Source organism: Carcharhinus amblyrhynchos, chromosome 3 (genome assembly GCF_965287045.1).
Source record: "Carcharhinus amblyrhynchos chromosome 3, sCarAmb.v2.hapA, whole genome shotgun sequence".
In the NCBI taxonomy this organism is placed as follows: Eukaryota; Metazoa; Chordata; class Chondrichthyes; order Carcharhiniformes; family Carcharhinidae; genus Carcharhinus; species Carcharhinus amblyrhynchos.
The window spans coordinates 81,128,722-81,141,053 of NC_137326.1; the positions used below are offsets into that span (position 1 = coordinate 81,128,722).

Here is a 12,332-nt window from a genome sequence, read left to right on the forward strand (position 1 = left end):
TCCCCAATCACTACTACGTTCCTTTTCACCTTCTCTTTGCCTATGTCCTGCTGCATCACTGTACCGTGTGCAGTTTGCTCACCGACCTCACCTCCCTCGTCCTCGTCCACACTGGAAGCAAGAGCCTCAAACCTGTTATGCAGACTGAGAGGCTGAGGCCTCCGCTCCCCACCCCCCTTCCTGCTCTCCCCCGCCCGCCGTCCTGCTCTCCCCCGCCCGCCGTCCTGCTCTCCCCCGCCCGCCGTCCTGCTCTCCCCCGCCCGCCGTCCTGCTCTCCCCCGCCGCCGTCCTGCTCTCCCCCGCCCGCCGTCCTGCTCTCCCCGCCCGCCGTCCTGCTCTCCCCCGCCCGCCGTCCTGCTCTCCCCCGCCCGCCGTCCTGCTCTCCCCCCCCGCCGTCCTGCTCTCCCCCGCCCGCCGTCCTGCTCTCCCCCGCCCGCCGTCCTGCTCTCCCCCGCCCGCCGGTCCTGCTCTCCCCCGCCCGCCTTCCTCCTCTCCCCCGCCCGCCGTCCCCTCTTGTTCCTAACCCTTAGAGTTAACCAGTCTAGGGGGGGTGGATGTCACTTGCACCCCATTGAGAATGGCACCCTCTCGCCCCCTGATGAGCCTCAGTGTCTGTAGCTCAGAGGCCAGGTCGTCTACCTTGAGCTGGAGCTCCTCCAGCAACCTGCACTTACTGCAGACGTGGCCGCCGGGGAGGACCCTGGGGTCCACCAGTTCCCACATCATACAGAAACAACCCATCACATGCCCCTCCATTAATCACTGTAGTAGTATTGAAAATTTCAACACAAACTTACCTGGCCGTGCGCGCGCGCCCCCCCCCCCCCCCCCCCCCCCTTTTGATCTTAAGCCCTAATAGCTCACTCTGCTTCCCTCTCACTCCGCTGCCCGCTTTCTACACCAGGCCTCCTTTTAAACCTGGCGCTGATTTAAAGCCTGCTTCCCCACAACTCCCTGCAATCCACTCCCTCAGAATTCTTAAAGCGGTAAATACAAAAAGCCCACAAAAATGCTTTTAAATGATTTAAGAACATAAGAAATAGGAGCAGGAGTAGGCCATCTAGCCCTTCGAGCCTGCCCCGCCATTCAATAAGATCATGGCTGATCTGTCGCTGCTCAGTTCCACTTTCCCGCTTTCTCCCCATAACCCTTAATCCCCTCTCTTATCAAAAACCCATCAACCCGCGTCTTAAAAATATTTAGCGAGGCAGCCTCCACCACCTCAATGGGCAGAGAATTCGAGAGATTCACCACCCTTTGAGTGAAGAAGTTCCTCCTCAACTCTGTTCTAAACCGCCCCCCTTTTATCTTGAGGCTGTGCCCCCTAGTCCTACTGTCTTTTTTGAGCGGGAAGAGTCTCTCCACCTCTATCCTGTCCATCCCATTCATCATCTTATACGTCTCAATGAGATCTCCCCTCATTCTTCTAAACTCTAACGAGTACAAGCCCAGTTTATTCAGCCTCTCCTCATAGCTCAACCCCCTCAACTCCGGTATCAGCCTAGTAAACCTCCTCTGCACTCCCTCCAAGGCCAAAATATCTTTGCGCAGGTGCGGCGCCCAAAACTGCACACAGTCCTCCAGCTGCGGCCTCACCAATGCCCTATACAGCTGCAGCAAGACCTCCCTACTTTTATATTCAATCCCCCTCGCTATGAAGGCCAGCATCCCATTCGCCTTCCTGACCACCTGCTGCACCTGCAAGCTGGGTTTTTGCGACTCATGCACAAGGACCCCGAGGTCCCTCTGCAGCGTCGCCTGCTGCAGTTTTTCGCCCCGTAAGTAATAGTCCTTCCTACCATTCTTCCTACCAAAGTGGACCACCTCACACTTGCCAACACTAAATTCCATTTGCCATTTCCTGGCCCATTCGCCCAGCCTATCGAGATCCTTCTGCAGACTCTCCACACCCTCCGCACAATTTGCCGTTCCACCATCTTGGTGTCATCAGCAAATTTCGACACCCTACACTCGGTTCCCTCCTCCAGATCATCTATATAAATGGTAAAAAGCTGAGGCCCCAGCACCGACCCCTGGGGCACTCCACTAGTCACCATCCGCCAATCCGAATAGCACCCGTTGACCCCCACTCTCTGTCTCCTATTTGACAACCAATCCTCTATCCACGCTAACCCCCTACCCCCAACTCCATGTCCCCTGACCTTCTGCAATAACCTCTTGTGAGGTACTTTGTCAAACGCCTTCTGAAAATCTAGAAAGACCACATCCACCGGCTCTCCTCTATCCACCGCCCTAGACACATCCTCATAGAACTCCAGTAAATTTGTCAGACACGACTTCCCTTTAATGGAACTGTGCTGCGTCTGCTCTATCAAGCAATTCCCTTCAAGATGCTTCGCAATTTCCTCCTCAATGACAGATTCTAACATTTTACCTACCACAGACGTTAAACTAACCGGCCTATAATTCCCCGCCTTTTGCCTGGCACCCTTCTTAAACAACGGGGGCTACATCCAAGATGTGAACCTGCATTTTCTATTCACAATGTTGATTGATCTATTGTATATTTTCAATATTTTCTGTTAGACAGTACATGCCACGTCTTAAGTTTGGATCAAGGTGATCTTCCTTAAAGCTGGCCATGCTAATACAATAGAACTAACTCATGAAAGGAATCAGATGTTTAAAGGGTACTAATTGTGTGACAACTTCTTTTGGAGAGTGTATGCAGACTTGGTGGACCAAATGGTCTCCTTCTGTACTATAAGGATTCCATGGTTCAACAACATCAGTCTGTAACACCAAACTTAATCTTTGCTTAAAAAGGCAGAATATACAAATCATAGGGACGTGAGTAGAAATCAAGAATCAAAGAATAACATTAAAGGACCAAAGTGTATTACCATTTTTAAAAGAAAAATTAGAAGGTAGGAAAAGTAAACCAAGATCAATAAAAAAGAGAGAAAAGGAAGCAAGGATTATTAAAATTTAAAAAAAATGAAAGCAATTGCAAAGTTTAAAAACAAATTCTGTGACTATGTGGAAGAATAACAGTAATACAGATTGCCCAAGGCAGTGACATAACTGCAAAGAATGAACAAAAAGAAAAACATTGTCATTCAGGCAAACATAAAGCTTCAATTGCAATATTTTAATCTGTTGACTATTAAAGGGTGTTGATTTTCTTATTTGCAATGGTAAATGAGGTTGAAATACAGGAATTAAAATGTCAGTGCCATATCTTTTCCTATTTGCTTACTCCAAATACAGTTTAACTATGCCCAATAGAGTTGCATGTATTTTCTAATCGGTCCAGAACTTCTGCTCTTGTGATGGTTGCACTTTGGAGATAACCCCTCACCCACTTAGCTTTCATCCTACCCCTGACACCCTAACCCCTCACCCCCTGACATCCTAATCCTTCAAAATCACCTGAAACAAGAATTCCGACCCAGACTTGAGGTTCTCGGCCATAAGTTCATTCCATTTGCTGCACCAATTCTGAGTGTGCACAGTGCATCCTAGCCTGAAAAAAAAATGTCAGTGTATTATTGGAAAGTCAAACTTTTATGCAGCAAACAAAACCTGGAAAAAAATGTCTGCCCAATAATTAAGCATAGCATTATTTTTAAAAATTGTTTCTTAATTGATATCTACAATCTCTCAAAGCTATGTTCTATGATGGAAATTGACTAAAATGAATCCTTTATCAAATTTTAAGCCTAGTTGGTCATTATAGTTTCTTCTCCTCAGCCCTGCCAATTGTAGTCAGCTCTTCAGAATTGAAGAGAGGAGAAACAATTATTTTTCTCAAGGAAAAGAGTTTTTAATATTATTCACTTCCACACTTAACAGAGAGGAATTTATTTCTCAAGGATGTTAGTTGTCAATATCCAGTGAATATGTGAAATAATAACAGACTTGTAACTTTTCAATTCTGGTAGATTGTTGGCCCACTAGAAGAAAATGAAATCTTTAATCAGAATGACTTCCACTTGCTAGAGAATATTGCTATTGAGGCAGCAGAGAAGATCAAAACTAAGATCCGGATGTTGGCTGTTGAAGAAGATTTGTAAGTGATTTCAGTGACCATTCTGCATTAATTTCGATCAAAATCTTTTCAAAGAATTTTTGAAATGAATATTTGTCAGCCTACAAATTTGAATTGAAATGTTAATCTCCAGTGTTGGACATGCTGAGATATTTGAGAGGTTTTTTGTCAGTGAACTACACATTTAACAGACATCCAGGCAGCTACTTATAAATTTGTTTATATTTTATTCCAAATCTTATTTGGAATGAATGCAGCACAACATCAAATAAAATGACAGCATGTAATTGTGGACATCACAGTTTCATTAAATTTGGATTGTTCCAGAGATACGTTGGCAACAGATTAAAGGATTTAATTTTTAAATGTGTGGGCTGATGATTAGAATATCATAAACTATATATTGACTGCAGTCCATGTCAATCATTTCAAGCCTTCCTATTGGTGTTGTTCATGTTGTTTGTTAAAGTTCTGACCTCTGCGGCATGTTCATTGACCTGACTCTACTTCCTCATGGCCTGTTGGCAGCCACTAGCAAGCTTATCCGCTTTGATTCACCCAACGTTACAACCATAGTTGGCCACTACATTAGAGGAAATAAAATTAGCAGCTAATGCAGAAATCACAGGAGGATTTGGAGGTCAGGGAGAGCGGATGAAGAATCAGTAATGACTGGATGAGATATGCAGGGTTGTGAAAATGATCAATTCCGAATGCTTGTCAGCGGGCTGTCCTGCTCTAAGTGCTTTCCGAAGAGGGAAGAACAAAAACAGAATAGCAAAAGTGAGGAGGGCTAAGAATTGAGAAGCTAATATGGAAGAAAAGTTAAAATTGAGCAGTGTGAAAGGTGAGCATCTAAGAAGCAGATGAGAAATGTAGGAAGAGCTAGAGAGGAAAGACAATTGAAGGTGAGATGAGATGAAGTAAATGAGGGAGCAGAAAGTGAGACAAACTGGAGAGATTTGTCAAAACCAGTATCCTTGGGGGAGGTGCGTGAGAAGTTGTTAATTTTTTGTTGCGATTTGGTCAAAAAAGTTAAGAATTTTTCATTTTAGGAAGTCTCCTAGTCTGAAGAATGAACATGTTATTTGAGCTGTTTGTCAAGGTGGTTAAAATATATAAAACCGAAATGTTATTTTTACAAAATGAGATCTGCTTATTGCTGGTACTCCCAAGAGATGTAGTGGGCACATTTTAACTGGACTGACTCCCTTTTAGCAACTAAGATCCTTTCATCATCTAAAATCATTTTCATGTTCTCTTCAGCCATCTCTTTTCAATGGCTCATGTCTCCCCTATTGAATGGATCTGTCTCTTTCTATTGTAACTGAAGTATTCCATGTATTGGCATGGTACATCTATTGTGTTTTTAGGTGGCAGCTGTGCTCAATCCCTTGCTCTAGCCACTCCTAAACCAAAAAATATGGTGAACTTAATTGCAGCTTCATAGCTTCCGTCTCAGCCGAGACCACTTTCATCAGTAGTCTTAGAACCTACTTCTGCAGCCCGTCCTTCTATCCACCACACCATTTTACAGTGCTCGTGGGTTCCTAACTGCTGTAAGATCCTATCTTTGTCTTTTGTTCTCACAGCCCTGCCCTCCTCCAATACATCTAAACGCCATAGAACCATACAGTGCAAAAGGAGACCATTTGGCCCATCAAGTCTGTGCCATCTCTCCAAAACAGCATCTTACCCAGGCCCACCACCCTGCTTTACCCCTGCGAACCTATGCATTTACCATGGCTAATTGATCTAACTTCCACATCTTTGGGCACTGAGGGGCAATTTGACTTGGCTAATCCACCTAACCTGCATACATTTGAACTTTGGAGGAAGCTGGAGCTCCCGGAGGAAATCCACACAAACACAGGGCGAACAAGCAAACTCCACACGTACAGTCACCCAAGGCTAGAATCAAACCCAGGTCCCTGACACTTAGAGGCAGCGCTGCTAACCACTGTGCAACCGACTTGGGTTCCTGATACTGAGAGATAGCAGTGCCAACGTACTGCCCTCATTGCTTAATGTTTCAGTTGAACCTAATCCATTTCTGCCGTGTCTGACTGGTCCCAAGCTTTGATCTCCTGACCAATTGCTGCTGGTCTTTTAATTCTCCATAATCCCATCTTTATTCCTTACTCTTGCAGCTTGCAGAGTCATACCTGCTTCATGTGTACAGACTTGAACCTCCAACTCTTAGTTTATCCTACATCTCTAATGTTCTGGATGCTCCTAGTTTTCAGATACCTCTGAGTGATTTTTCTTTTTCCCTGCATCCTTTCCCAACCCGTACTTGCAGACCTTAAATCGTTTGCTCCAAGTACTTCAGCCAACATTCCACCAAATGAATGCTAACAAAAAGGCTTCACCCCTGCCTCTAACCCCACCCACAACCCTGAAAGTTTCCCCCAGTTTCAAAACTGCAACCCCATTGATCCTAAATTCTGGCAATTCATTCCTCGAGATTCGGTATATATTCCAGGTAAACCTTTCCTTTGTCCTCATTCCAAAAAACTAGGCTTTTACTGGCTCCCGGCTGAAATCTTTTATGTTTTCTCGTTTCAACTTTTTCCTGCCCTTAATTTGACCCCTTTCACCTTCTCATTTGGTAGTGCTGTGTCACCTCTTCAACAGGTTGGCTGTACTCCAGCTTCTGAGAGGATATACTGTTCCCTATTTTTCTGTATTCTGCTTTTGATCAGATAATTAACAATTGTGTCAATGCATGACCGTGTGTGAGCCATAGTGACACTGGAGATGTACAGAAATGGGAAGGAGTACCTTTATCAAAAAAAGGACAAAAAGAGAAAAAATAGGTACCAGAAGCAGAGAAGTGTGACAGCCAGCCTGAAAATGAAACAAGCTGAAGACAGAAGGAAATGCAAAATCAACTGGAGGTTAACAAAGAACAAAGACAACTGGAGACATTCAAGTGTTTTGCATAGTCAAACACTTCTACCATTATAAAGTAATTTATCCTGTAACTCGCTGTGAGCAATGTCAAACTGGTATACTTAAAAAAAATGTGATTGAGTATAATCATTCCTGAGTTTAGATGATGACAAACTACGTGTATAATTGCACTCTGATGTTTAATGTTCCAATCAATATAATTCTGCGACAAGCAGCCATTTAGGAATATTCCTCATTTTAAAATATTCCAAAGGTAATTTAGACAAAGCTGTATTCAGGACATTGTATTGAGCCATCCAAAGGTATCTGTGGATGAATGAGACACAGCATACCTATTTCAGAAAATGTAATCGACTGGATCTGGAGGGAGAATAAGTAATTCAGATTACATGATGTTAGAGATCATTGAAGTGAAATATCAATTAACCACACTGCTGGAGGAATAGTGAATAATTTGACAGTAACTAGCGCCAGCAGCTGTGATCATTTTCGTCTACTGAAATCCAAAGGAAATATAGACTCCACTACAGAAAGCAATTCAGTGAGGAGATAAATGCCCATCTCATGCTCTTTCCAAGTCAACCAGAAGAAATTGGAGCATGAAAATGAATGGGACAACATTTAACATGACAAACTGCAGTTCTTTTAAGAAATTGTGATCAGATTTAATGGAACCGAAGCTGTTTTTCTCTTTTTGAAGCCAATATCACTGGTTTCTTATTTTGTTATACGTTCTAATTATGACTTTAACATCTTGCAGCTTGGCTGTGTCCTTGGCTTCACCAGGATCCCTGTTCCTACCAGAATTTGTTTAATGTTAACTCAGACTCTTAGAGTTTGCAGCTCAAGAAGAGGCCTGCTGGCCTATTGTGGCTGCATTGGCCATCAAGCACCTATCTACTATAATTCCATTTTCCAGCCTTGTGTGTTGTGGCATTTTAAGTTTTCATCTAAGTGCTTCTTAAATGTTGGTATGGTTTCTGCCTCTATCGCCCTTTCAAGCAATGAATTCCACATTTCATCCACCCTTTTGGTGAAAAGGTTTTTCCTCAAATCCTCTCTAAATGTCTAGTTCCTTACATTTAATCTATGCCCCCTGGTTATTGACCCATAAGGGGAAAGATTTTTCCTATCCATGTCCCTTATAATTTTGCACACCTTGATCAGATTCTGCCCCACTTTGTTTTCTCTGCTCTAGGGAAAACAACACTAGCCTAGCCAGTCTCTCTTCATAGCTGAAAAGCTCCAGCCCAGCCAATATCCTGATGAATTTCCTCTGCACCCTGTCTCGTGCAAACATATCCTTTTTATAGTGTGGCAATTAGAACTGCAGATGTGGCTTAACGAGCGTTCTATACAGCTCCATCATAATCTCCCTGCTCTTGTATTCTACACCTTGGCTAATAAAAGCAGGTATCCCATTTGCCTTCTTAACCACCATATTTACTTGTCCTGCTCCCTTCAGTGAGTTGTGGACATGCACCCCAAAGTCCTTCTGGTCCTTTGTACCTCCTAGCATCATACCATTCATTGTGTATTCTCTTGCCTTGTTAGTCCCTTATAATGCATCATCTCACATTTTGCAGGGTTAAATTCCATTTGCTACTGTTCTGCCCATTGGACCAGCCTGTCTATGTTGCCCTGTAATCTAAGGCTTCCCTCCACGCCACCAATTTTCATGCCATTTGCAAACTTACTGAACTGATACATTATGGTACATTGCACTGATTACATATTGTAAAAACTGATTTATCTATATTCCAGTTTTATCTACAGTACTTTTACACTGGCTTTGATTAATACTTGCCTTTTTAAACACTGATATAAGCTTTGTCTTAACTGCAGAGTGTTATTAATGCAAATCATAATTACATAGTTTAAGACAAATTGAACTTTTTACTGAAAAGCATTTAAACAACGTTTCATAAAGCCTCTTGATTGTTTATATAGATAGCACCTTCCAAATGATTAATTACAAGTGCTTATCTCCAATTACAGTGTGCCTTTCATTTTTCTAAATTGGGGTATTCTTCCACACTGCAAACATGTAATTAAGAATATGATAGTGAAAGGCTCTAAGAAAATAATATTTTATTCTGATTTCCACCAGATCAGTGGAGATTGATGATTAAATGGCCTTTTGGTCTCCATTTGGAATTTATATTTATCAGTCATTTTTTTTCTTTCCCCCAGTGCTAGTGATCTTATAATGAAAGTGGATTCTCTATTGTCATCAAAGTCCAAAGGAGAAGCAAGGATTGACCTCCAGTTCTTTGAAGGACAGTTCAGGTGAGCACTAGGTAGTAAACTCTGTTTTAATATGGTGTACCTAACAACCTCAACCTCGACTGCGATTTTTGTTTTTTGTTTTTAATCAATTATTTTGAGCAAATGACTTAAGATTGTGTACCAGTATCTCTAATGTTTTCTAGCGTTATTAAATTACGGCCCAAAGAAGAACAGGTTTACTTTGAAGTGGTTGCCATAACAGATCCCGTGACCAGAGATGCTCAACGACTTTCCTCGTTCCTTTTGGTGAGTGGAGCTGTTTCCATTGTTTCCTTTGACGCATTCAAGTATTTGAGGTGATTGAGAAGAACCTCAGGCCTGAGCCTTAATGTCAGATAACTATGCAGTGAAGATAGGATAGGGGGAAAGCTCAGATTCATCTGCTTTGAAAGGAAATAAATGAGGGGTAATATTAATAAATTACTAAGCAGAACTGAAAAAGTAAATTATGAGCAGTGTTTTAAATTAAACTACAATTAATTACAAAAGATATAGGCAGAATTTGGCCTAGAATAAAGTGCCAGGAAACATTGTTTCATGCTGATATTGATTTCTGATGATCAGATTTCTGAGCATTGTCATGTGGACATGAATGAGGCAACCATTCAAGAGGTAGTGCACTGATCTTACAAGACCATGGATTCCTCCAAGATAATGAACAAGGGGACTTTCCAGCTTTGTCCTAGCCTTTCTGAATTCAAAATTTATTTCAGACAAAAAGTAGGCAGTGTTACAGTCCCAAAGTGTTAATTTTATTCAGAGTAGCAATTTATTTTGCACATCCTTTCTTTAAAAAAAATCACTTTAAAACAGCTATTTATTCTGTGGAATGATAAGAGAACAGATGATGGTGATCACATCCATTGTATCTGTCAGGTTTTGTTCCACTTCAAATATTTTTCCACTTATACCCTTAAAGTATGCAAGATGTTTTCAATCTTCCTAGGTTCTAAGCCAGCTGGTCAACATGAATATGCATGTGTTTATGAACTGCCAACCAAAGCTTTCTGAAATGCCTCTGAAAAGGTAAGAACTCTTCCTGCATCTGATAAAACAACCACTTTCAACTGATTGATACTCTGGAGATAGTGAAATATTATGCAAATATGAAGCTTCTGCATTTTTGTAGCATTCAATTTTTTTTAAAAAAAGGGAATATCATGCCCCCGGTCACATGGTTTTAGTTAGTTTAACAAAGACAATGATTACATAGTATCATCACAGGAGTGAATAGTGCAGAGGATGAAGCTGAGTACAATAGAATATTAACCAACAGTGTTATTGCTGACATAAAGAAGGGACAGTCTTTGATGAAGAGCTGAAGGTGACTGGCATTCCGTGAGGAACTCTTGTGTGAACGTTCTGGCACTTTGATGTATGGCCTTCATGATAGTCACAACCATTTTCCTTTGCATTGGGTATGATTTCAGCCTGGAGTTTTTCTCCTTGACCCCCAATGATTTCATTTTTCTCCTTGACCCCCAATGATTTCATTTTTCTCCTTGACCCCCAATGATTTCATTTTTCTCCTTGACCCCCAATGATTTCATTTTTCTCCTTGACCCCCAATGATTTCATTTTTCTCCTTGACCCCCAATGATTTCATTTTTCTCCTTGACCCCCAATGATTTCATTTTTCTCCTTGACCCCCAATGATTTCATTTTTCTCCTTGACCCCCAACGATTTCATTTTTCTCCTTGACCCCCAATGATTTCATTTTTCTCCTTGACCCCCAATGATTTCATTTTTCTCCTTGACTCCCAATGATTTCATTTTCTTCCTTGACCCTCAATGATTTCGTTTTTCTGAGGATGTCTTGAAGCCATACTCTGTCAAATGTCGCCTCATGTCAAGGACACTTGCTCTTGTCTATTCTGCCATTAAATTCTGGATCAGTGCATTCATGAAATCTGGAACGGAGTTTTCAAGCAGATATGAAGCATCAGTGAAAAGTACAATGGAACTTAAATGCGGATAGACTACAGACAAAGTAAATTCGGTTTTCAGGTGTACTTCAGCGATCTTGATATTGATGAATAAATTAGTGAATTCAGCAGCAGTTTCAGTTACCAGCCCATGCTTTAGCTTTTGGGAATTCCTCTATCGGTTGACTGAGAGGTTGTGGGAAAAAAATCATTTCACCTGTAAGCAAGTTCCTGTCAAAGCAACATTTTCCCATAAAATGTACATATGGATTGTCAGATCAATCCAAACAGTGTTCTGTAAATTGGATTAAATGGCTATAATTTTCCTTGTGTTATTGAGCAGCAATAATGCCTTAATCCATTTCAAGACAGCAAGAAGATCATTAAAATATGTAACATGTGTCTAATGAGTTGCATATTATGGTGGGATTCTCTCCCAAAAATTCTAAGTGTCAAATTTGCATAAAAACTGGAGTAAATCCCGCTGGTTGTTTTTCAGCGGGATTTTCAAAATGAATCTCCCACACTGTGTACTGCAGAGTGCACTAGTGTGAATTTCATTAAAAATTAGTGGGTGTGGCCTATTCCTGCTGGAGAGACCGGCACCATAGTGCTGAGCGGGCTACTGCATGTGCGCTGATCTGTCAGTGCTGAGATTGGCGAATACACAGCAGCCCCACGCTGCTGACCTCCCAGTTGCTGGACAGCTTGATTGCTGGCCAGCCTCACGACCCCTGCATTGCTGCTCCTCTAACCTCAATCCAGCCTCAATTTTTTTTTTGGCTTTTTCCACCCCGCAGCCCCAACACCCAAACCTACCCGGCAGGCTAACCCCACCCCCCTCAAAATCGGTGCAGACTGATGGCACCAGAAATCCAATGGCCAGAGGCTTGCGGAGGCCATGCGCCAGGAAAGCCTGCTAAATGACCCCGTGTGAGGTCTCCCAGCCTGCTGCAACTGGGTGAATTGCCCCTGAAATGTTTCTATTGAACAGATTTATTAAGAAACCATTTAATATTTTCACGTTGTGAAAAGATTTTGAAATTATATTGAGAAAGGCTGTTTAGATTGGATATAATTTTTAATGTTGCTTAAGAATAAAAAATCTCTGACCTTGTAAGTGATATTTAACTAAATTGGTGTAGCAATATCACTTTAAATGCCTTTATAACACTATTATAGTATTTTG

The 12,332-nt window shown here is 42.0% G+C and overlaps 1 protein-coding gene across 2 annotated transcripts in view; it reads left to right on the forward strand.

Moving 5' to 3' along the window:
* The window catches only part of uggt1 (UDP-glucose glycoprotein glucosyltransferase 1), a 131,962-nt gene that overhangs the window by 63,422 nt on the left and 56,208 nt on the right, over nt 1-12,332 (forward strand). For both annotated transcript variants that reach the window (XM_080185439.1, XM_080185440.1), the window contains 4 exons: nt 3,906-4,033; nt 9,122-9,217; nt 9,361-9,463; nt 10,164-10,243. In XM_080185439.1, coding sequence (XP_080041565.1) covers nt 3,906-4,033; nt 9,122-9,217; nt 9,361-9,463; nt 10,164-10,243 — 407 coding nt within the window. The remainder of the gene's footprint in view (nt 1-3,905; nt 4,034-9,121; nt 9,218-9,360; nt 9,464-10,163; nt 10,244-12,332) is intronic.